Source organism: Pieris napi, chromosome 23 (genome assembly GCF_905475465.1).
Source record: "Pieris napi chromosome 23, ilPieNapi1.2, whole genome shotgun sequence".
Classification (NCBI taxonomy): domain Eukaryota; kingdom Metazoa; phylum Arthropoda; class Insecta; order Lepidoptera; family Pieridae; genus Pieris; species Pieris napi.
Window position 1 is genome coordinate 1,838,953 of NC_062256.1, and position 18,507 is coordinate 1,857,459.

At 35.9% G+C, this 18,507-nt stretch overlaps 2 protein-coding genes and 1 long non-coding RNA gene across 3 annotated transcripts; 1 reads left to right on the forward strand and 2 right to left on the reverse strand.

Moving 5' to 3' along the window:
• Positions 1 to 296: 296 nt before the first annotated feature.
• LOC125061525 lies at positions 297 to 1,700 on the reverse strand. The gene is made up of 2 exons (XM_047667001.1): positions 1,172 to 1,700; positions 297 to 805 (listed from the first exon to the last, which is right to left on the reverse strand). Exons 1-2 carry the CDS (start codon positions 1,299 to 1,301, stop codon positions 297 to 299), a joined length of 639 nt encoding a protein of 212 aa, XP_047522957.1. The 5' UTR covers positions 1,302 to 1,700.
• Positions 1,701 to 4,771: 3,071 nt separating this feature from the next.
• Positions 4,772 to 6,946, reverse strand: LOC125061415. Its single transcript, XR_007119040.1, has 2 exons — positions 6,790 to 6,946; positions 4,772 to 6,677 (listed from the first exon to the last, which is right to left on the reverse strand). It is a non-coding gene; the product is annotated as an uncharacterized LOC125061415 (long non-coding RNA).
• Positions 6,947 to 7,085: 139 nt separating this feature from the next.
• Positions 7,086 to 18,128, forward strand: LOC125061416 (ATP-dependent RNA helicase abstrakt). Its single transcript, XM_047666865.1, has 12 exons — positions 7,086 to 7,576; positions 7,790 to 7,972; positions 9,101 to 9,268; positions 9,714 to 9,903; positions 10,685 to 10,821; positions 11,624 to 11,721; positions 12,946 to 13,109; positions 13,525 to 13,730; positions 14,783 to 14,899; positions 15,744 to 15,934; positions 16,932 to 17,028; positions 17,875 to 18,128. Exons 1-12 carry the CDS (start codon positions 7,372 to 7,374, stop codon positions 17,961 to 17,963), a joined length of 1,845 nt encoding a protein of 614 aa, XP_047522821.1. The 5' UTR covers positions 7,086 to 7,371; the 3' UTR covers positions 17,964 to 18,128.
• The last annotated feature ends 379 nt before the right edge of the window (positions 18,129 to 18,507 follow it).

Genomic DNA, 18,507 nt, shown 5'->3' on the forward strand with positions numbered 1-18,507 from the left:
ACAAGATGTACAGAATGGCATACACATTTCATAACGAAAAGGTGTGGTATGTCTTGTTTGAACTTCGTTGCAAGAGAATTGTTCTTTCCCATCATTACGTTGGCACCATCTGCGGCCAGCCCTATCATATTTTTTTTATAAGGAATCCCCAATTCTGTCATTTTTTTTGTAATTACTTCATGCAATTTTTCGGCGTTACCTTCAAGAATTTCAAATAATTCAAAAAAAAAATCTTCCACCTGAAAAAGAATAGGGTTTAAAAAGTATACAAAAGTAACATATTTGAAATGTAAACTTTACATTATAAACATAATATTTACTTTCAGATTATTTCGAGCAATCCTCACAATTACTGCCAAATGCTTTTTTGTACTTTTATCAGTACTTTCATCAGCTGTTAATGAAAATTTATTTGTCTGCATGGCTTCAACCATGATGTCAACGTCACTTCTTCCCAACACCTCCGAAATAATTTTTGTTGTTTTAGTACGTCCACAGGTAATCCTTTTTGCAACTTCAGAATCTGGGCATACTGCTCTTATTAAATCTGGGAAATGTTCCATCACATTGATCGGAATATTATGTTCAACTATGAATGCGGCGATTCTTATTTCTGATTGTTTTACTAGTTTTTCTAACGATGTAGATTTTTTTGTAAACATCTGGTCTAGACTCTGTTGACCTCGAATTTTCAGCTTATTGCTTTCGTGTTTTTTTGTCTCTTTATGTCTTTTAATATCATTTTTACCCCCTCTCGTTATATTTATATCGCAAGAGCACACTTTACAATAAGCGAAATCTGGACCTGAAAAGTATATTTTTTAATATAGCCTAAATATCGCAACAAAAATGCGTTAATTTCTCAAGACAAAAACTCCCGTACTTTAAGCATACTTTTTTAACCTGGCAACTTTTAATAGGTCGCCGTCAAGAAGCTAGCCGCCGCGTCATCGACTATGACATTGACGTTAAGCAGCGTGCGTGAGCGTTTTGCATCGTCTATGTTTGCATCCAATCCAATACACTACACGCACACACACAATTTTACATGTGTATGCACACAAATCCAAGAGTTTTCCTGATAACCGGATAATAACGTATGAATGGGTTTTTTGTATTCAAGTTTTTATCGGCGAGTAACTAAAAAAGGCTTTTATTATTTATCGCTTACCTTTATTACTTTTTGATAACCATCCCTCAAACAGATCATCTTTTTCCCAATCCGGCTTATAGCTGACACTGTACTTCTTTTTCTTTGGAGGTGTATTTTGCACCTCTTTATCACTCTCAGAACTAGACATTCTAAATTCTGATAATTTTTTACAGCTTTAAAACTTGTTTATAACACTTTAAAACGATATTTAGTCCGAGATAACAAAAACAAAGCGATTGCAAAATGCAAGCAAACAAAACTTTGCTCACTTCACTTCACAGACGCAATCTAATCTAATGCTGTTGATTTAAAATACCTTACTAATACTATTACTAAACTGAACTATGTCTCCTAATTTGGTCGTATAATAATTAGAGAAACCGGTTTGTCTATGTTCTCTGAATTCCAAAGGTTTGCTGTTTTATATTCAACTTTATTCCATTCCATCAAGGCATACTTTACGCTACATACTTTACAAACTCATTACTTTTGTGATTCGTTCGGTGGTTCGGTGATTCGTTTCACGCAGTAGAGGCAGTGTTTTTAGTAACTTGATTTAAATTATCTGTGGAACAGTAAATTAAAATCGGGAGGTTTAATTAAGGATCCGGGATATCGGAAGACATTTAGTAAAATCGGGAGAACTCCCGGAAAATCGGGAGACCTGGCAGCAGTGGAGTCAATAGAAGATGAAAAGTCTGACCAATTGGCCTGATTCAGTTTAAATTTTAAAAGAAGGGAAGGGCGAGTAACGCTCCTTAAATTGGTTGGGAGATCAATTAAAATGGGGAAGTGGTCACTCCCACAAGTGCTCTTAAAAACACGCCAGGATAGAAAAGGGAAAAGATCAGGAGAACAAAGTGATAAATCCACTGCGCTAGCGGGATTCTGAGATGGAAGACTCCTTCTCGTAGGACAACCATTATTGAAGACACATATGTTTATATCATCGAGTAGATCTAGTAGAAGGGACCCAAAAGAATCTGAGGAATGACAACCCCAAGAAACATGGTGGGCATTGAAATCACCCAACATGACAACATGAGGAGGAACCGAAAGGATAATAGAACGTATATAAGGAATATTATTAAGGATTTTTTCTAAATGAAAACACAAAATTGTTTCTCTGAAATACAAAGTTTTTATTTTATTTATCACATTTTATAATATAATGCACTTATGGTCTAACTATAATAATTATTCTTACCTGAAATACAAAGAAACGACATTTAATGTTCACTTATCCTTTAATCTATCTTTTTACACTATAATCCACTAAATTAATTTACACGTCATCCGCCATTTTATCGCGTGTCACTCCGACGCGTCAAATTCAAATTAATGAAATATCAGAATTGAGGTCGAAATGGGGGTGGGGAATATAAACAGAAATAAAAGATATTAAAAGCTCTCATAGCAACAGCATTAATACCATCACAATGAGGAAGAGATAATGAGTGGAAGGTGAGGGATCGGCTGACCAAAAAGGCACAGCCAGCATAGCCATCATCCCTGTCATCTCGGAGACATCGATACCCAGAAACCCTAAAGCGGGAACCCGGCAATAACCAAGTCTCCGAAATGGCTAGAATAGATGGAGCGAATTTATTGATAAGAAAGGTTAATTCGGATTTTTTACTGCGAATACTGTTACAATTCCACTGAATTACTAGATTCGCCATTTTTGGTGACGAATGAGTGGAGCAAATTAATTTTTTGGGCAACGTGGGACGGTATGGGGATGTCATCATATTTAGATAGCATGTTACAAATGACTGCCCATAAGCAGTCAAGAGAATTTTCATTTGGGGAGACTTCATTGTTGATAAGGGTTGGGGAGCTTACGGCACAACCATTGGGTAAAGAGGAGGGTAAATTGGAAGTAATGGCCTCATGGGCCGCCTTATCAAAGGATTTTCCTGATGTTGGCCTAGAGCGAGGAGGGAGAAATACAGTTTTCCTGTATGATGTAGTCTGACGGGAAACTTGGGAAGGTATAGTAATGGGCTGGGATAAACTGAATGAAGGGGAGGGGGTTGTTTTTACAGAATCTGCAAAAGTTTTGCCACTGATAGGTCTAAACCGAGCCGATGCTTCGAGATAAGAAATGCTTTCCTGAGACATACAATTTTTTATGTTTTTTTGTCGATTATGTTCAGGACAAGCTTTGTTGGTCGCATAGTGCGAGGCAGTACAAAATAAACATAATGACTCTGATTCAGGGATATTACAATCATCACCAAAATGGGCTAGTGTACAACGAAAACACCTAGGCTTAGATCGGCATTGTGATTTAACCTGACCAAATCTACAACAGTTTCGACACTAGATTGTTGGAAGTTGGTACGTTTCAACGCGGAGGGAACTATGACAAGAGAATATTCTCTCCGGAAGGGTTTGACCTTGAAAGGTTAAAACAACAGTTTGCGTTGGAATTCAATTAATTTGACCATCGGAGTTCGTCTTGCGGTTTAGGCGTCTGGCCTTGAGGACTATACCTATCCTTTCGGGAATTTCCGAAGTTTCGACAAATTCTTGCATCGACCAATCAGCTGGGACACCTCTCACAAGGCCCATACGGGAAAGATTATAGTTAGGAATCGTAACAGAATAATTGCTGGAAGGTAAAATGGGATTAGACACAAAATTATTAGCATCTAAGCCCGACTTAAACTCGACAGATATTCTATTACGTCCCACTCTCTTAACACCATCTCGAACAATGTGAAGAAGTGACCAAATTTAATTGGGCGGATTGATGTACCAGCGGATGGGTCAGATTCAGGGCAAGAAACATGGACTAAAAAAGAGCCCTTGTCATTGACAAGGTATGACTTGGGAGAGCCAGTGAGAGATGGATGGGAGTAAAATCCTGGGTTGACGTCATCAACAGATGACCCGACAACAGTCATTGGTTTTTTGGAAGGTTCCACTATAGATTCATTGACAGTATCAAGTCTGCGCTTGACACCAGGGTGGGGCAACAGTGGGGTGGATAAATCCATTGATTCCACCGGAGAAGACACCCTATCCGGAGGATCAGGGGGGTCTGGAGGACGTTTCTCCACTTAATTAACCACCACAAATAGGATAAGTCAACTTATATTCATTAAACTACGAGAAAAAATGGAAAATACTAAATAATGATATCCGAAACACGTGTAAACACTTATACCCGCAACGACGGAATCACAGTGAATGTGAAAGTACTAGTACTGAATTATAGAAATGATGAGATCCTTTGTTACTATTTCTGACAAATCATTGTCATTTTTGAGACAACCTGTAGAAAAGGTAGGAATGTTGCTGTAATCTTGGATAAGCTCTGTATGCGCTTTTTTACCGTATCCCTTACTAGCATTTCTGGGATGAGTTTTGGGTTTTAAGAATACTGTTTTCCTATACGACTGTGTGGGACTCTTAGAAGGGCTTGTAAAATTATAGGGGCTTGAATTAGTAATAGTTGGACCAGAAGGGGCTGATGTAGCAGAAGCAACAACATCAGCATAAGATTTTGAAACTGGCGGATGGACTTTACTGGCTTCTGAATAAGATTTGGAGTTTCTAGCCATTGTTTCTTTTATAGCTTTTTGCCTAGCATACTCTGGGCAATTTTTGTCTGTTGCGAAATGGTAACCAGAACATAAGATACACACAGCCTCATCTCTTTCAGTCTTGCAGTTTATACCTGAATGGTTCTTCGAGTGTTTCTTAGAGTGCCTCTACATTGCATTTTGGTGTGACCAAAAGGCAGCAATTAAAGCATTGCAGTGTAGGGTAAATGTAAAGCTCTACAGATAAGGAGTTCAAACATATAAAAACCCTGGGAGGTAACACTTTCCAATCAAAGGTTAAAACTACAGTCTCTCTTGGAATGAACTTTGGGGTCTAGCCGTCATATACTTTTCTATTTAATCTCCTAACTTTCAAAATGCTATCACACTTCTGGGGAAGCTCAATATTTTCCATAATGTCTTTCTCTTCCCAGTCACATGGAACACCTGTCACTATTCCTATGCGGGTGATAGTGAAGGCCGGAATAAATGCCTTGTATTTATTAAGGTCAAGAGATTTGTGGTTTAAAAATGTGTTAGCATCCTGAAATGTTTCAAATTGTATAGACTATAGACAATCGGTTCCTTCCAATTTTTTGGATGCTTCCCTCTACAATGCTTTTAATAAAACTTTATTTAAGGAAAAATCCAAATTGTACTGGGTGAATAGATCTGGGTTGATTTGTTTCTTAGGATTTTTGGACATGGACAACATAAGGCGCAGGGTCTGACGCCTAGTAAAGCGATCTAACAGCGCGAGGGTTACTTGAAATATTATTAGAGTGAGCAGCCTCATTATGGTGGATTTCAGTGCTTTTATCATCAGACTCAAGCGCTTTAGCAAAAACATTGTCTTTTAAATTTTTAGGGGAAATTTGGCAATCTGATAAACCCGTAGGTCTGTGATTCCTTCTCTTCTTTTGGTTTCTAAGTGAGATTCTCTTTCTTTTAACGGATTTCGTGCTTTCCGAACAGTCTGTATCTATAATGGTATCTTCCGTTTCCATGCCCGACGCATCGATTGTGACTACATGAGACACCTGGAGGAATGTCCCTCCAGGGTCTTTGGGCTCGCAACATGGACGCCAAAAGAAAAATCCTATCTACATATAATACAATGAAATTACTACCAAATGAAGAAAATTATAGGTACTAATTGTACCAGGTGAAGAAAACAAACTAAAAATATAAACAATCAACAATAACTACTAATATATACACTTTACAACTTAACTGATCCTGTAATATTAAATTAATTTAACTTTAAAAAGTTTAGCCAAAGAATGGCGCCCGCCTATTTCAACACTTCCCGTGCTTTTTTTCTATTGATAACTTGACTTCCCTTATACTTTACGCTGTATGCCATAGGGCATAAAATACTCAACACTAATTTAAAATTATCATAATTTTCTCAAACATTATTATTTTTTTTTTTTGTGTTCTTGTTCATCTGCAATCGGCTATCAGCCATAATCAGATATTTTCTGGGGTTAATTTTGGTTGGGTGTGATTCCATTGAAAGGCACCGTATGTGTTGGTAGAAACTGGATTTTTATTTTAGGTCAGTTTCTCTGGTCTAGGTCTAAACCACTATAGAAATGGATTGCCTTATCATCTACCATAAAATTTTCAAGAACAAATATTCTGCAAAAAGTTGATGTTTGCGTTGGTTGATTTACACTGACACTGTAGAGTGAACTACCTTTCACTATTTTCATCACTGATACTTGAAATTTCAACCTCATGAGCGTAGCCTTGGTCAGTTGAATCATTAGTCAGAGCCATAGCAGTGTTGTTGTCAACTACAGATTCATAATTTTCTGTCACAGTGCTGGGTATGAGGCAACTCTTAACATTTCTTCTATTCAAACGTTCAGCTCGTGCAGAAGTGTCTTGACCTGACGCACTGTTCCAAGAGAACAGTGTTGGTACTGCAGATTTCTTTAAAAATTTCCGCTGAAGTGGGAAACCTAAAACAAATACAAGTTTAAAGTACTTAATTTAACAAGTTGGTAGCAGTAGTAAGTTTATTGCTGATTTATCACATTTACTAAATCATTTTATTATCTTAATGATACATACCAGTTACCTTAGAAATTGTTTCAAAATCTGTAACTTTGAAGTGCTTAGTACATAACCTACAATAATCAGTTGCTTTAAAATTAACTCTTCTCAATGCTCTTTCCCATTTTCTTCTTAGGGTGGGATTACAAGGGAATTTATGTGAAGCCACATACATCCAATATTCCAATAGCCACACACCGAAATTCTAACACAAAACGTAAAATATCGCGAATTTACTATGGAGTTTGACATTTGACACTTGACAGTAATCTTCCCCATTATATATGCTACTAAACTAATCTGTTTTACGTTAATACGTTACTCTGTGAAGTTATAACGTCATAATTCCACTATATCTGTGGTCATGTTTGAACAAAAAAAAAAAAAGTTGTTTTGTGATTGTATTTTGTATGAATTAATATATTTTTAAGTTTAAGACGTTTAATTAAATATGATTTTTATTTCCTTTAAAATTAATATATACAGTGCGTAGTTGGTAGGGTGACAGTGTTATTTGGTTCTTTAACGATTTGTCTTGCCGCCTATAAGTTGCGATATTAACTAAAGGTTATCTGAAAATAACTTTTGTAATACTTAAATATGTCTAATAAACCACCCATTAAACGCTATAGACGCGATGATAATTCATCAGGATCTGAAAACGATGTTGATAATTACGAACCCTATGTTCCTGTAAAGGAAAGAATGAAGCAAAAGTTATTAAAAATGGGACGTCTTGGCCAAGTCGCTAATGAGGTCGCTGCAGAAACCAAAAGTTCGAGCGATAATGATCCTGACGATGAAGGTAATGTCCAAATACCTTTTAGCAATTATTCTCTTAGCTAAGGAGGATCTCAAACCTAAAACCACCATAAATACTATTAGAACTTAACTCTAAACTGCAACTTCAGTGTGCGGAGTCAAAGAAAAGAAAGGGTTTTAGTGGTGTTGTCTAGGGAAATAATTTTGTGGCTCCTCAATGACCAAAACTTATTACATTTACATATGATATTTATAGGTTCCCAAGAAGAATGGGGAAGACGCTATAATGTATCATTATTGGACCAGCATAGTGAATTGAAAAGACTAGCGGAAGCTCGGGCTTTGTCTGCAGCAGAAAGGCAAGCTAAAGAGGAGGCTCATATATTAGAAAGTGTAGCTCAAAGTAAAGCTTTGATGGGTGTTGCTGAATTAGCTAAAGGTAGGTTTAGAATTATTTATATAAAAATGTGTACAAGTTTAAGGGTCTGTTTCACAATGTATGGATAAAGTACCAAATAGCTATGCAACACATAAATTATTTGTAAGATAAATTGTGCTATTTGACATTCATCGGACTCATAGCTTATGACGGACTTTATGTGACCAATAGCGCTATCTGACAGTCGTGAAATGCATCAATAGTGTTTATCCTACCAATAAGTAATAAATAGCTAATTTGGAACTTATGTAGAACTTATCCGTACATTGTGAAACAGACCCTAAGTTAGATGTACCTTAAATAGGTAAAATTTGGGGTAAGTCCGGTTTTTTACTGATTGTTATTCTGTATGTGGATATCCACATCTATATAGATGAGATATTTATCACCAAATAAAAGCCTATTTGTTGCTTACCCATGCTAGAATCTGATGTTTCACATAGTTGGCTTATTTTGCCTACAGCCTCTTAAAATTATACTGGGTATTTTATAGTTATTATGCTCTTGTATAGTTTCTGACAGCCTTCTGAATCCTTGGGTAGGTCAGCTTCCTTCGCACCTGGTACCCACTGCCAATCTCAGGTTCAAATCACAGTTTTAATGTGCCAACTTTGTTTTTCTTAACAAGATACACCATTGGCTAAGTGGCAAACAAACGCACACACCTCTAAATTTATGTAACATTCGAGAAAACATTTAATTTCACCCGTCTTCGTCTTCATTATATTTTCCATACACAATACAATATTCAAATCTCATTGTTATTAAACATCTTTACTACTTACACCTATTCACACATACATAATATTATTCTTGTGAGCTGTCGGTGTAACAAACACATGTCAACAGGTAGCCAATGTTCAGGTGAAATCTGGGCAACATATTATATGTTTTATTTTATTGAATTTTTTTAGCTACTTGCTGTCCAGTCTATCACATCTAAATAAATCTTCTTTCATGAAAATCAATAACTTGTGAAGATGAATATTAATATGATTCTCTTCACTTGGGTTTTAATGTCAACTTAAGACTACCAGCTAAATTGTTGCATATGCATGTTGTACACATTTGATTCAGAGGATATAAAAAAATCATTTTATCTTAGTGTAACAAAGAAAAATGCCTCAGGTATACAATATTCGGAGCCAATCAAAACATCCTGGAAGCCTCCACGGTGTATCCTGAGCTTACCAGAATCCAGACACGAGAGGGTGAGGGAACAGCTCCGCATCCTGGTTGAAGGTGAAGATGTACCGCCTCCCATACGCACGTTTCAACATATGAAGTTTCCTAAAGGTATTTTTATAAGATTTCAATTCAATCTCATTTATACCAGTTAAATACATCACTATCTTCATATATATATAACAAATTGTTTGTCGAGGGTAATATCAAAATAACAAATCGAGAACGGCTGGAGCGATTTTATGGTATTTGATTTGTTGTATTTATCTCAGTCTATTAAAAACATTGGAAACTTGACGAATAAAAAATAGAATACAACATTTTTAGGAGTTTGGCAACTGTCAAACAATTAATGTTCATTCCGTCATAATTTCTCCCCTCGTTATAGATCGTAGTTAATAAAGGTTTCGAATCAACAAGATGTATCCACAATATTCTGATAATGGCGTAATTTAGTATTTAAAAATGTAATGGTTGTCAAATATTTATTTTTAACTAAGGAAAATATATCAAGGTACTTAAATATTTAGCTCTTTTTTCTGTTGTGTGTTATCAGGTATTATTCGGGGCCTAGAAGCCAAAGGTATCAAGAATCCTACACCCATTCAAGTGCAAGGTATACCAGCAGTACTCCAAGGTCGGGATATGATTGGTATTGCGTTTACTGGTTCGGGAAAAACTCTGGTCTTCACACTACCCTTGATCGCGATGTGCTTAGAACAAGAGGTTCAGATGCCATTCATAAGGTGAGTTTAATAATGCCTACACAGATCAAACAGGATTTTCCTATTTTGATTTTTTAGAAAAAATCTGATTTTCATTTTTATATTTGGATTTTTCTAAAATTTGATTTTGATGTTTCCATTGTGAATTTTCTAAAAATCTGATTGATTGATTTTGCACATTTTAATATTCAAAAAATCGGCTATCGTACTCAAAAAATGTTTCCAGCTTTTTTTTAAATATCCATATTGGCTCGGGCTGTTTTGCCGCTGTGCTTGTCCTACTAGCACAAGACAGCTTATTATTTAAAACTTACATGCTTGTGCTTGGTACGCACATCTATGTGTACGTTGCGTGTACGCGTTTTTTGTAGCATTATTTTATCTATGGCTAATAATAGTCTGTCGCATTTATATAAGCGTACACTAAAAGAACGTAGTTGGCCTAGTGGCTTCGGCGTGTGACTCTCATCCCTGAGGTCGTAGGTTTGATCCCCGGCTATGCACCAATGGACTTTCTTTCTATGTGCGCATTTAACATTCGCTCGAACGGTGAAGGAAAACATCGTTAGACACAAAAAGTCGACGGCGTGCGTCAGGCACAAGAGGCTGATCACCTACTTGCCTATTTGATAAACAAATGATCGTGAAACAGATACAGAAATCTGAGGCCCAGATCTAAAAAGATTGTAGTGCCACTGATTTATTTTTTTATGTAGGTACACTACAATTTATGGCTTTTTTATGGCTTTTATTTAATAGTAATTATTTTTATTAGATAACAAACTATTAAATATTGTTTCAGGAATGAGGGACCTTACGGTTTAATAATTTGTCCGTCTAGAGAATTAGCGAAACAGACACACGATATTATACTGCATTTTATCAAACATTTAAAAATGGCCGGACATCCGGAGATTCGAAGTTGTCTCGCTATTGGTGGTAAGTTTAAATTTTAGTTAACAATATTTCAAGTACAATAGCTAGCGTAATAGTAAAGTAAAATTTGTATAGAATTTCTATCAGCGCTCCGTAGGCATTTTTGGAACTAAAAGTGTTATGTGAACATAGGTCTTTGCAATAATATTATATGTTACCATTATTGTATCGACATAAATAAATATATGTAAATTTAAAAATCCCTCGTAATCTTATAACAAGATGGCGGATGTTAGTGATCGGGTGTGATTATTTTTAAAAAACAATAATTATTATTTTAAAATGTAACGATCTTGAACAATTATTATATCTAGGTTTAAAGACTTTATTTCTCAAAAAGACAAAAAATGTCACTTACATGAGAATAATACTCTAGATTAACATAAGATTTTAGTCGTTCTTAAAATAATCACAATAAAATATAGCCGGACATGCAATAAATTCAAAAATAAAAGTAACCAAAGAAATATGAAATAAAGTAATTATAAGAAAATAATTTTAATGTAATTTTGTCTAACATATTCACTTAGCTTCGATTTGAATGAATTGATAGAAGTAATATTTTTTATATCTGTGGGTAGTTTATTATACAGCTGTGCGCCTTCGTGGGTAAACATTTTTTTATTATTTATGGTAGGTGCAAGATTTTGCAATACTTGAATGTTTATTAATTTAGTTTTGGCGGCCCACAATAAAATAGCGTAATAGATCACTCTTTAGTATTTTTTTATATACCAAGAAACAATCGGGCAGGAGAATTTACTTTCGTAGTTTACTACATATCACGAGGTTTTGACTATTTAAGGTGTGGCGGTATCAGAATGTATGGAGACAGTACAGCGGGGTGTTCACATCATGGTGGCAACTCCAGGAAGACTTATGGATATGTTAGATAAGAAAATGGTGAGTGACGGCAGACATGGTTAATCGATTCCTCGACTCTTCGCTTCGGGGAACTACTGTAAAACCTAACTAACAGAAGTTTGATGTGTTGAAGACATTTCCCGCCCCCCCCCCCCCCCCCTCATGTAACGTGCCGTAACGTTTTACAAAAGGACCTCCCCCCCCTCAAATTCGTTACGTGATACTTCCCGAACGTTCCCTAAATGAGTAAAATTATTTAATTAATATATAAAATTTTTAATATTTTTTTAATAATATTTTGATTTAAATACAAAATCATACATACAAAAAAAACATGAAAAACCAGGATACATAAGTTATTACACAACGGGCGGCCTTATCGCTAACAAGCGATTTCTTCCAGGCAAACTTAATATGGAAAAATAAAAAACGAAACACCTACAGAGGGTAAAGTACAAGAAGTGAAGTGAAAAAAATATATCAAAATGACATGTTACTATGACTTAAATTAAAAAAAATAAAATTATTTGTATTTAAAACCACTTTTTAATCTATTTTTTTGTATACATTTTCTTAATAATAATATTCAGATACACTTACATTTTCATTTTCATTTAATTTACATTTAAACAAATTTCCATTTTAATCCTCCTAAAAGATCCTCTTGCAGATCCCGCCATTCCTCTCTGCTCTGTGCCACTCTTCTTATACCACCTGCTGTTTCGTTAATGTGGTCTATCCACCTTCTTAGTTGTCTCCTTCTAAATAGAGGGAAATATTTTTTTTTTTAATTTAAATTAAATTATATTTCGTAAATGATTAATTCGCGATTCGTTACCCTATGTCCGCTATTATTAGGTATATAAGTCCCGCACGTTGATATTGCCACTGGCGGCCATCTTAGTGTACGTCACTAAGATGGCCGCCAGTCGAACTGTCAGTGTCAGTACCGAGCGCAACGTCAGCCAGCGCTTACGCGTATTGAGTATATCTACCACGTGTTTTTTATTGCTTTTTATTTTATCCTGTTTTACTTTTGTTGTTTTTTTTATCATACTAATCCTATTAAAATGAGCAAAAAAGTAATTAACAGCCGTGCTCGAGAAACATTCAGGCAAATAATTGAATATTATAATTATTAACTTTTTTGTTGTCTGTACTTTTCTGCGGAGGATGACGTCACGTGTTATTGTGACAAGGTTCCATCGCAATGTCAACATGCGGGGCTTATATTATACGTTATATTATTAATGGTCCTTGTAGGTCCGTCTCAACGTGTGCCGGTACCTGTGTATGGATGAGGCAGATCGGATGATCGATATGGGTTTTGAAGAAGACGTAAGAACTATTTTCTCATACTTCGCGGGTCAGAGGCAAACTTTATTGTTCAGTGCGACTATGCCGAGGAAAATACAGAATTTTGCGAGGTAAGTCTTTTGTCTATTAGAAAAATTATTACTTGCCAGCCAAAGACAATATTTCTGGTTTTATAAACATTAACGTGGAAATGATGAGGTTTATTTATTTGTATTTTAATTTATTCACACTTCGTTACATTTATACATAAACATAATACATAAAAAATATAAGGGATGCAACGGGCGGCCTTATCGCTAACAAGCGATCTCTTCCAGGCAACCCTAGTAGGGAAAAATTGTAATCCACGTTTGTAGAAAAAACGACACTAACAATAGAAAAAACTGCAATGTTGACTGAAGCTAACTTCCGGGTGTCGGTTTTTTGTGACGGTGTGCGTAATAATTTCCTCAACATTTTTCCCTAACACACCAAAAGAACACTTCAATAACAATACCCTCCGTACTTTTATAATGAATATTTCAGATCAGCATTGGTGAAACCCGTAACAGTAAATGTGGGTCGAGCTGGTGCCGCATCGCTGAACGTGCGTCAGGAGCTGGAGCTGGTGAAGGCTGAGGCTCGCACGGTCCACTTGCTCCAATGTCTGCAGAAGACGCCACCGCCGGTGCTGGTCTTCGCGGAGAGGAAACAGCACGTGGATGCCATACACGAATATTTGTTGTTGAAAGGTATTGTTTTTATTACAGAGTTTAAGGTGGTGTCCATGCAGGTTGTCTCTCCCTAAAATATGGCGAGGGGGCCGATGGCTGGCCATGCGTCATACTCGTGAACGGGTGCTACTTGTGGTGACTGGTCGTACTTGAATTCGTGTATGCGGTGATGTTAATTATTTCGACTATGTGTTTGCGTGTTGTTCCCACGAGAATGTAAGTGCGTGCTCTTATTTCACCATGCCTCCTGCTGATAGAGGACAAATGTTTGTTTTTAATTTATTTTATTATTATTTATTACTTAAGATGTCATGAGGAAGATGGTGTTATGGTTGCAGCTCCTTACAAAGGTTGTGTAAAAAAAACATGGCGATTAAAAAGAGTGGCTGAGAGTTTATTGCCAGTTATTCTCTTCCGTTCTACGCCCTTAATTTGAGAACTGGCGGTAAAGGAAGTTTGGCCATGGAGAAAGGAATGACTGATGATGAAGCTGTACCTAGTAGCATGTACTGGTCAACCGTGGATGGTGATGTCGGGTTGGGTAGGTCATACATACCTGGACCAAATCCAGGAGGTATTGGAGATGAGGCAGTTTAAAAGTACCCATAACCAACGAGCATACATGGTGAATGTGAATGGATGAAGCCAGATCTCTGGAGCGTGGCAAGTGGAGATCTGGCATCTCTCCCTATCCCTTCGGGAAAATGTCTTCCTTTTGGGTTCCTTTTCTAGAACGTTACGACGCGGGGTGGGGATTGAATGACGCGTTGTTAATATTACTTTACACCACATAATGGTTTTAGGTATAGTTACTAAATGGTCACGAAACGTTTTACTATTGGGTACAGAAAAACGTTACGGTGCGTTACATATGAGGGTGGGGGGGGGGTTGTTTCCAATAATCTCCCAAAATGCGTGACGTAATAGTTGACGTAACACCTCACATGGGGGGAGGGCAATTAAAATCTCAAAAAATTGCGTTACGTCATGCTTGAACGCTCCCAAAATATGTCCGCCGCTACTACTCAAATATTTTGACTGCAGTCAATAATAGATTTAACCGGTTTCAGGTGTAGAAGCTGTAGCTATCCACGGTGGTAAAGACCAAGAAGAGAGATCACGTGCTGTGGAAGCTTTCAGGAGAGGAGAGAAAGACGTGCTAGTCGCTACGGATGTTGCTAGCAAGGGTTAGTATTTCATTTGAGAAGTGGAAAAAGTCCACTACTTCATTTGGTTAACGTTATTTTTTCTTTTTATATACAAAAACTAGCTGCCCCCGCGAACTTGGTTACTCCTTAATATGATTTTTCTTAGCCTACCTTTTTAGTATATACCAACATGGAACATTTTGCTATGCTACCCCAGAGACTGACCGGTTTTCTCGAATGAAAACTGTTTAGGTTTTTCTGTGAATTTTTTTTTATCAGAGTTCAAGTCATAAGTTTTAACTTAACAAATAAAAAATAGGGGTTGATCGTAGATAGGTAAAAATAACATTAAAATTTGTAATAAAAATTAAAATTTAGGGCTTAACATTTAGGGGGATGAAAAATAGATGATTTCCGATTCGCAGACCAAACCGATATGCACACAAAATTTCACGAAAATGGGTCGAGACATTTCGGAGTTTAATTACAAACATCGTGACACGAGAATTTTATATATTAAATTTTCTTTGCGTGTATGTAAACCTAAACGGCTGGTCCTATTTTGATGCGTTTAACTGGATTCGAGAATAGTTTTAAGATTTTTTATTGTTTTTGAAATTTTTGTGTGTACAATGTTTGTCGGGTCCGATAACATTTTAAGTATCTTCCACATTCTTCTTTAGTTTTTGGTAACTTTATTTTACTCTCAAATGCTAGGGTAAGGGGACTTAAGCAGGCTAAATCTAATTCCCATTGCGATTTTGCGATAATTTTTCTGTCTTTAGCTCCTCATATAAAAGGTATTTAATTGAAAATGGGTAATAATGAAACCCAGCTCAACATTGCTTTCACCTCTAGCTATATAATTGTAATATCTTTCCAGGTCTAGACTTCCAGAACATCCAGCACGTGATAAACTATGACATGCCAGAAGATATAGAGAACTACGTCCATCGCATCGGGCGTTGTGGGCGAGCCGGTCAGGCGGGCGTGGCCTCCACACTTCTGTCAAGGCAGCAAGACGACAGCGTATTGAGAGATCTCGCGCATTTGCTGAGGGAAGCTGGGCAAAAGGTAAATTTACAAATTCACATTCTACTTGTATGCATAAAATTATACAAGAAAATATGACATCGCAAATTATAGACACATACACACACACACCATCTATTATATTAGAAGTTAAGCAACAGAAAATTAAAATAATAAAAAATGGGTGCGTATACTTATATGCGCGTAAGAAGTTATACTTCTTTGGCATTATTAAAAATAGTTTTCGATTGCATGCAAATAATTAATTACAATTAAATAATCAAAGACTGGAAAAAGAGTCATTATAGTCAATAAAGTTCAGTTTACATTTGAAAAATTAAATAAATAAATATTGATTATTATTCTCTTACATTAAGTGTAACATAATTATTATTATTCGAATGTTGTTTTTAAATGATGTCCAATGCCGTAGCATCTTCCGTGGGCAACTTCATTCTGTTAATTTTGTGTCACGGTGCGCGCGTATCGTAAAATTTAACTCATCAATTTTTCATAACTCGCCTAAAGAAGTATAACTTCAATAACAATAACTAAATATAAACCTCATCAAACAATGCCAATTATATACTGGGAGAGGTTTTGATCATAAGTTTTGACAACAATTATACTTAACTGTTCTTATAATTATGACATCATGATAATTGATATTACATTTGCACGCCTATTTTATATGGCTGATTGTGCGGTCTTTTTTTATAAATAATCAAACTAAATGTACCACTTTCTTTGCAAATAAAAACTTATTATTATTATTATTAACACATAGTATTCCTAATACACACGAAGGAACGACATCGAAAGGACTACTCATATTTGGTCGTAAAAACCGATAGTCGTAACAGACGATGACGTTGTTAAGAACCTAATACAATAGAATTCAGCCGGGACCTTTGATTTTGGTCAATATAACCGGTATGTTCTAAACGATGTCGTCCTCAACGGTTTTAGCAATAACCAACAATAAACTGTTTTACTAAATAAAATAAAACATTGTACATTGTAAGATATTTGCCTCCAGGTACCTTCGTTCCTGATGGACATGATTGGCGGTGATGAACCGGCAGTGGATGGGCAGGGATGTTCCTACTGTGGAGGATTGGGACACAGGATTACAGGTAATTATTGCAATTATACATATAGCTATATTTTATACCTAAAGCTGTCTTTTAGTTAAAACTGTATGAAAATCCGTGCAGTTTTTGTGTTTATTGCAAACATAACAAGACTGTTTTATAATACACTAGCAGACCGGCCAAGCGTTGCTGTGGCTAAGGTTTTAGTTATATTACATAGTAGTTAACTATTCAAGGGAAACGGTAGGAGAACACCAGTCATGGGGACCTCCATGCTTTTTTGGTGGTAATGCCATAATATCAAATAATAAACAAATTTTTTGCAATAAAATAATATTGCGGGTATAAATTGAGATGTAAGCTATCCTATCTTTAAAGATGGATCAAGCTACACACGGTGTGCAAATTTGATTGAAATCGGTTCAGTAGTTTAGGGAGTCCATAGCGGACAAACAACGTGACACGAAATTTATACATATATTAAGATTTATATAGCAATTAAACGATTGTTTCCTCAAGTATTTGTATTTGTAAATGCAATGTGTTTTGCCGTTCTACCCGCAAGTTGAAGAAATAAAGTGTTGACGTAAAAAATATAAAAATTCTTAATAGTTACCAACGAGCGATGAAAGTCTTGAAACAAATGTTTAGCGCAGATATTTTGTAGAGCATTTTGAAATTTTGTAAAAGTAAGGGTAGATCTAATTTAAAGTTTATATTGCACTAAGGGTTTGTTAATGTATTAAACGCTACGTCTCTAAACACTCTCGTACGTGATTAAGAAATTCATACGAATACTTTATAAAGTTTCTACGTTTTCTTTTTGAAACTTTGTTAAAATGAGGGTAGATCAGATCAACAACTGTGCTGAAACAATTCTTTTTTCAGAATGTCCGAAATTGGAAGCTGTTCAGACCAAGCAAGCATCAAATATCGGAAGACGAGACTATTTGGCTAACACTGCTGCTGACTACTAAAAATGGCTGGACAGAATTCGATGGATTTTTACATTGTCGCGAAATAAACGCGAACTCTTATATTACATACTATGCTTTGCAAATCGTGTAGTTATGTATATATAAAGACTGGAATTGTACTGTTCTTTCGAATTATAGAAAGTTCTAGAACTAATTAATATTTTTTTAAAAATGACAGCTCATTGGTCTAGTCAAGTGGTTAGTACCCTTGACTACGAATCCATGGGTCCCGGTTTCGATCCCCGGTAGAGACAAACATCGATGTGATGAGCATTGGGTGTTGTGCTTAGGTCTTGGGTGTTTAAATATGTATTTATATGTCTATCTATCTATAATATTTATGTATATCTGTTGCCTAGTACCCATAACACAAGCTTCACCAACTTAGCATGGGACAAGGTCAATTGGTGTGAATTGTCCAATTAAAAAAAAAATAATGTTCAATTACAGCCGTGAATGTAAATATTAATATTTTTAAGTATTGTAAATATTGATGTGATCTGTGGTACAAAAATAAATTATTTTTGTTAAAATTTTGTCTTTT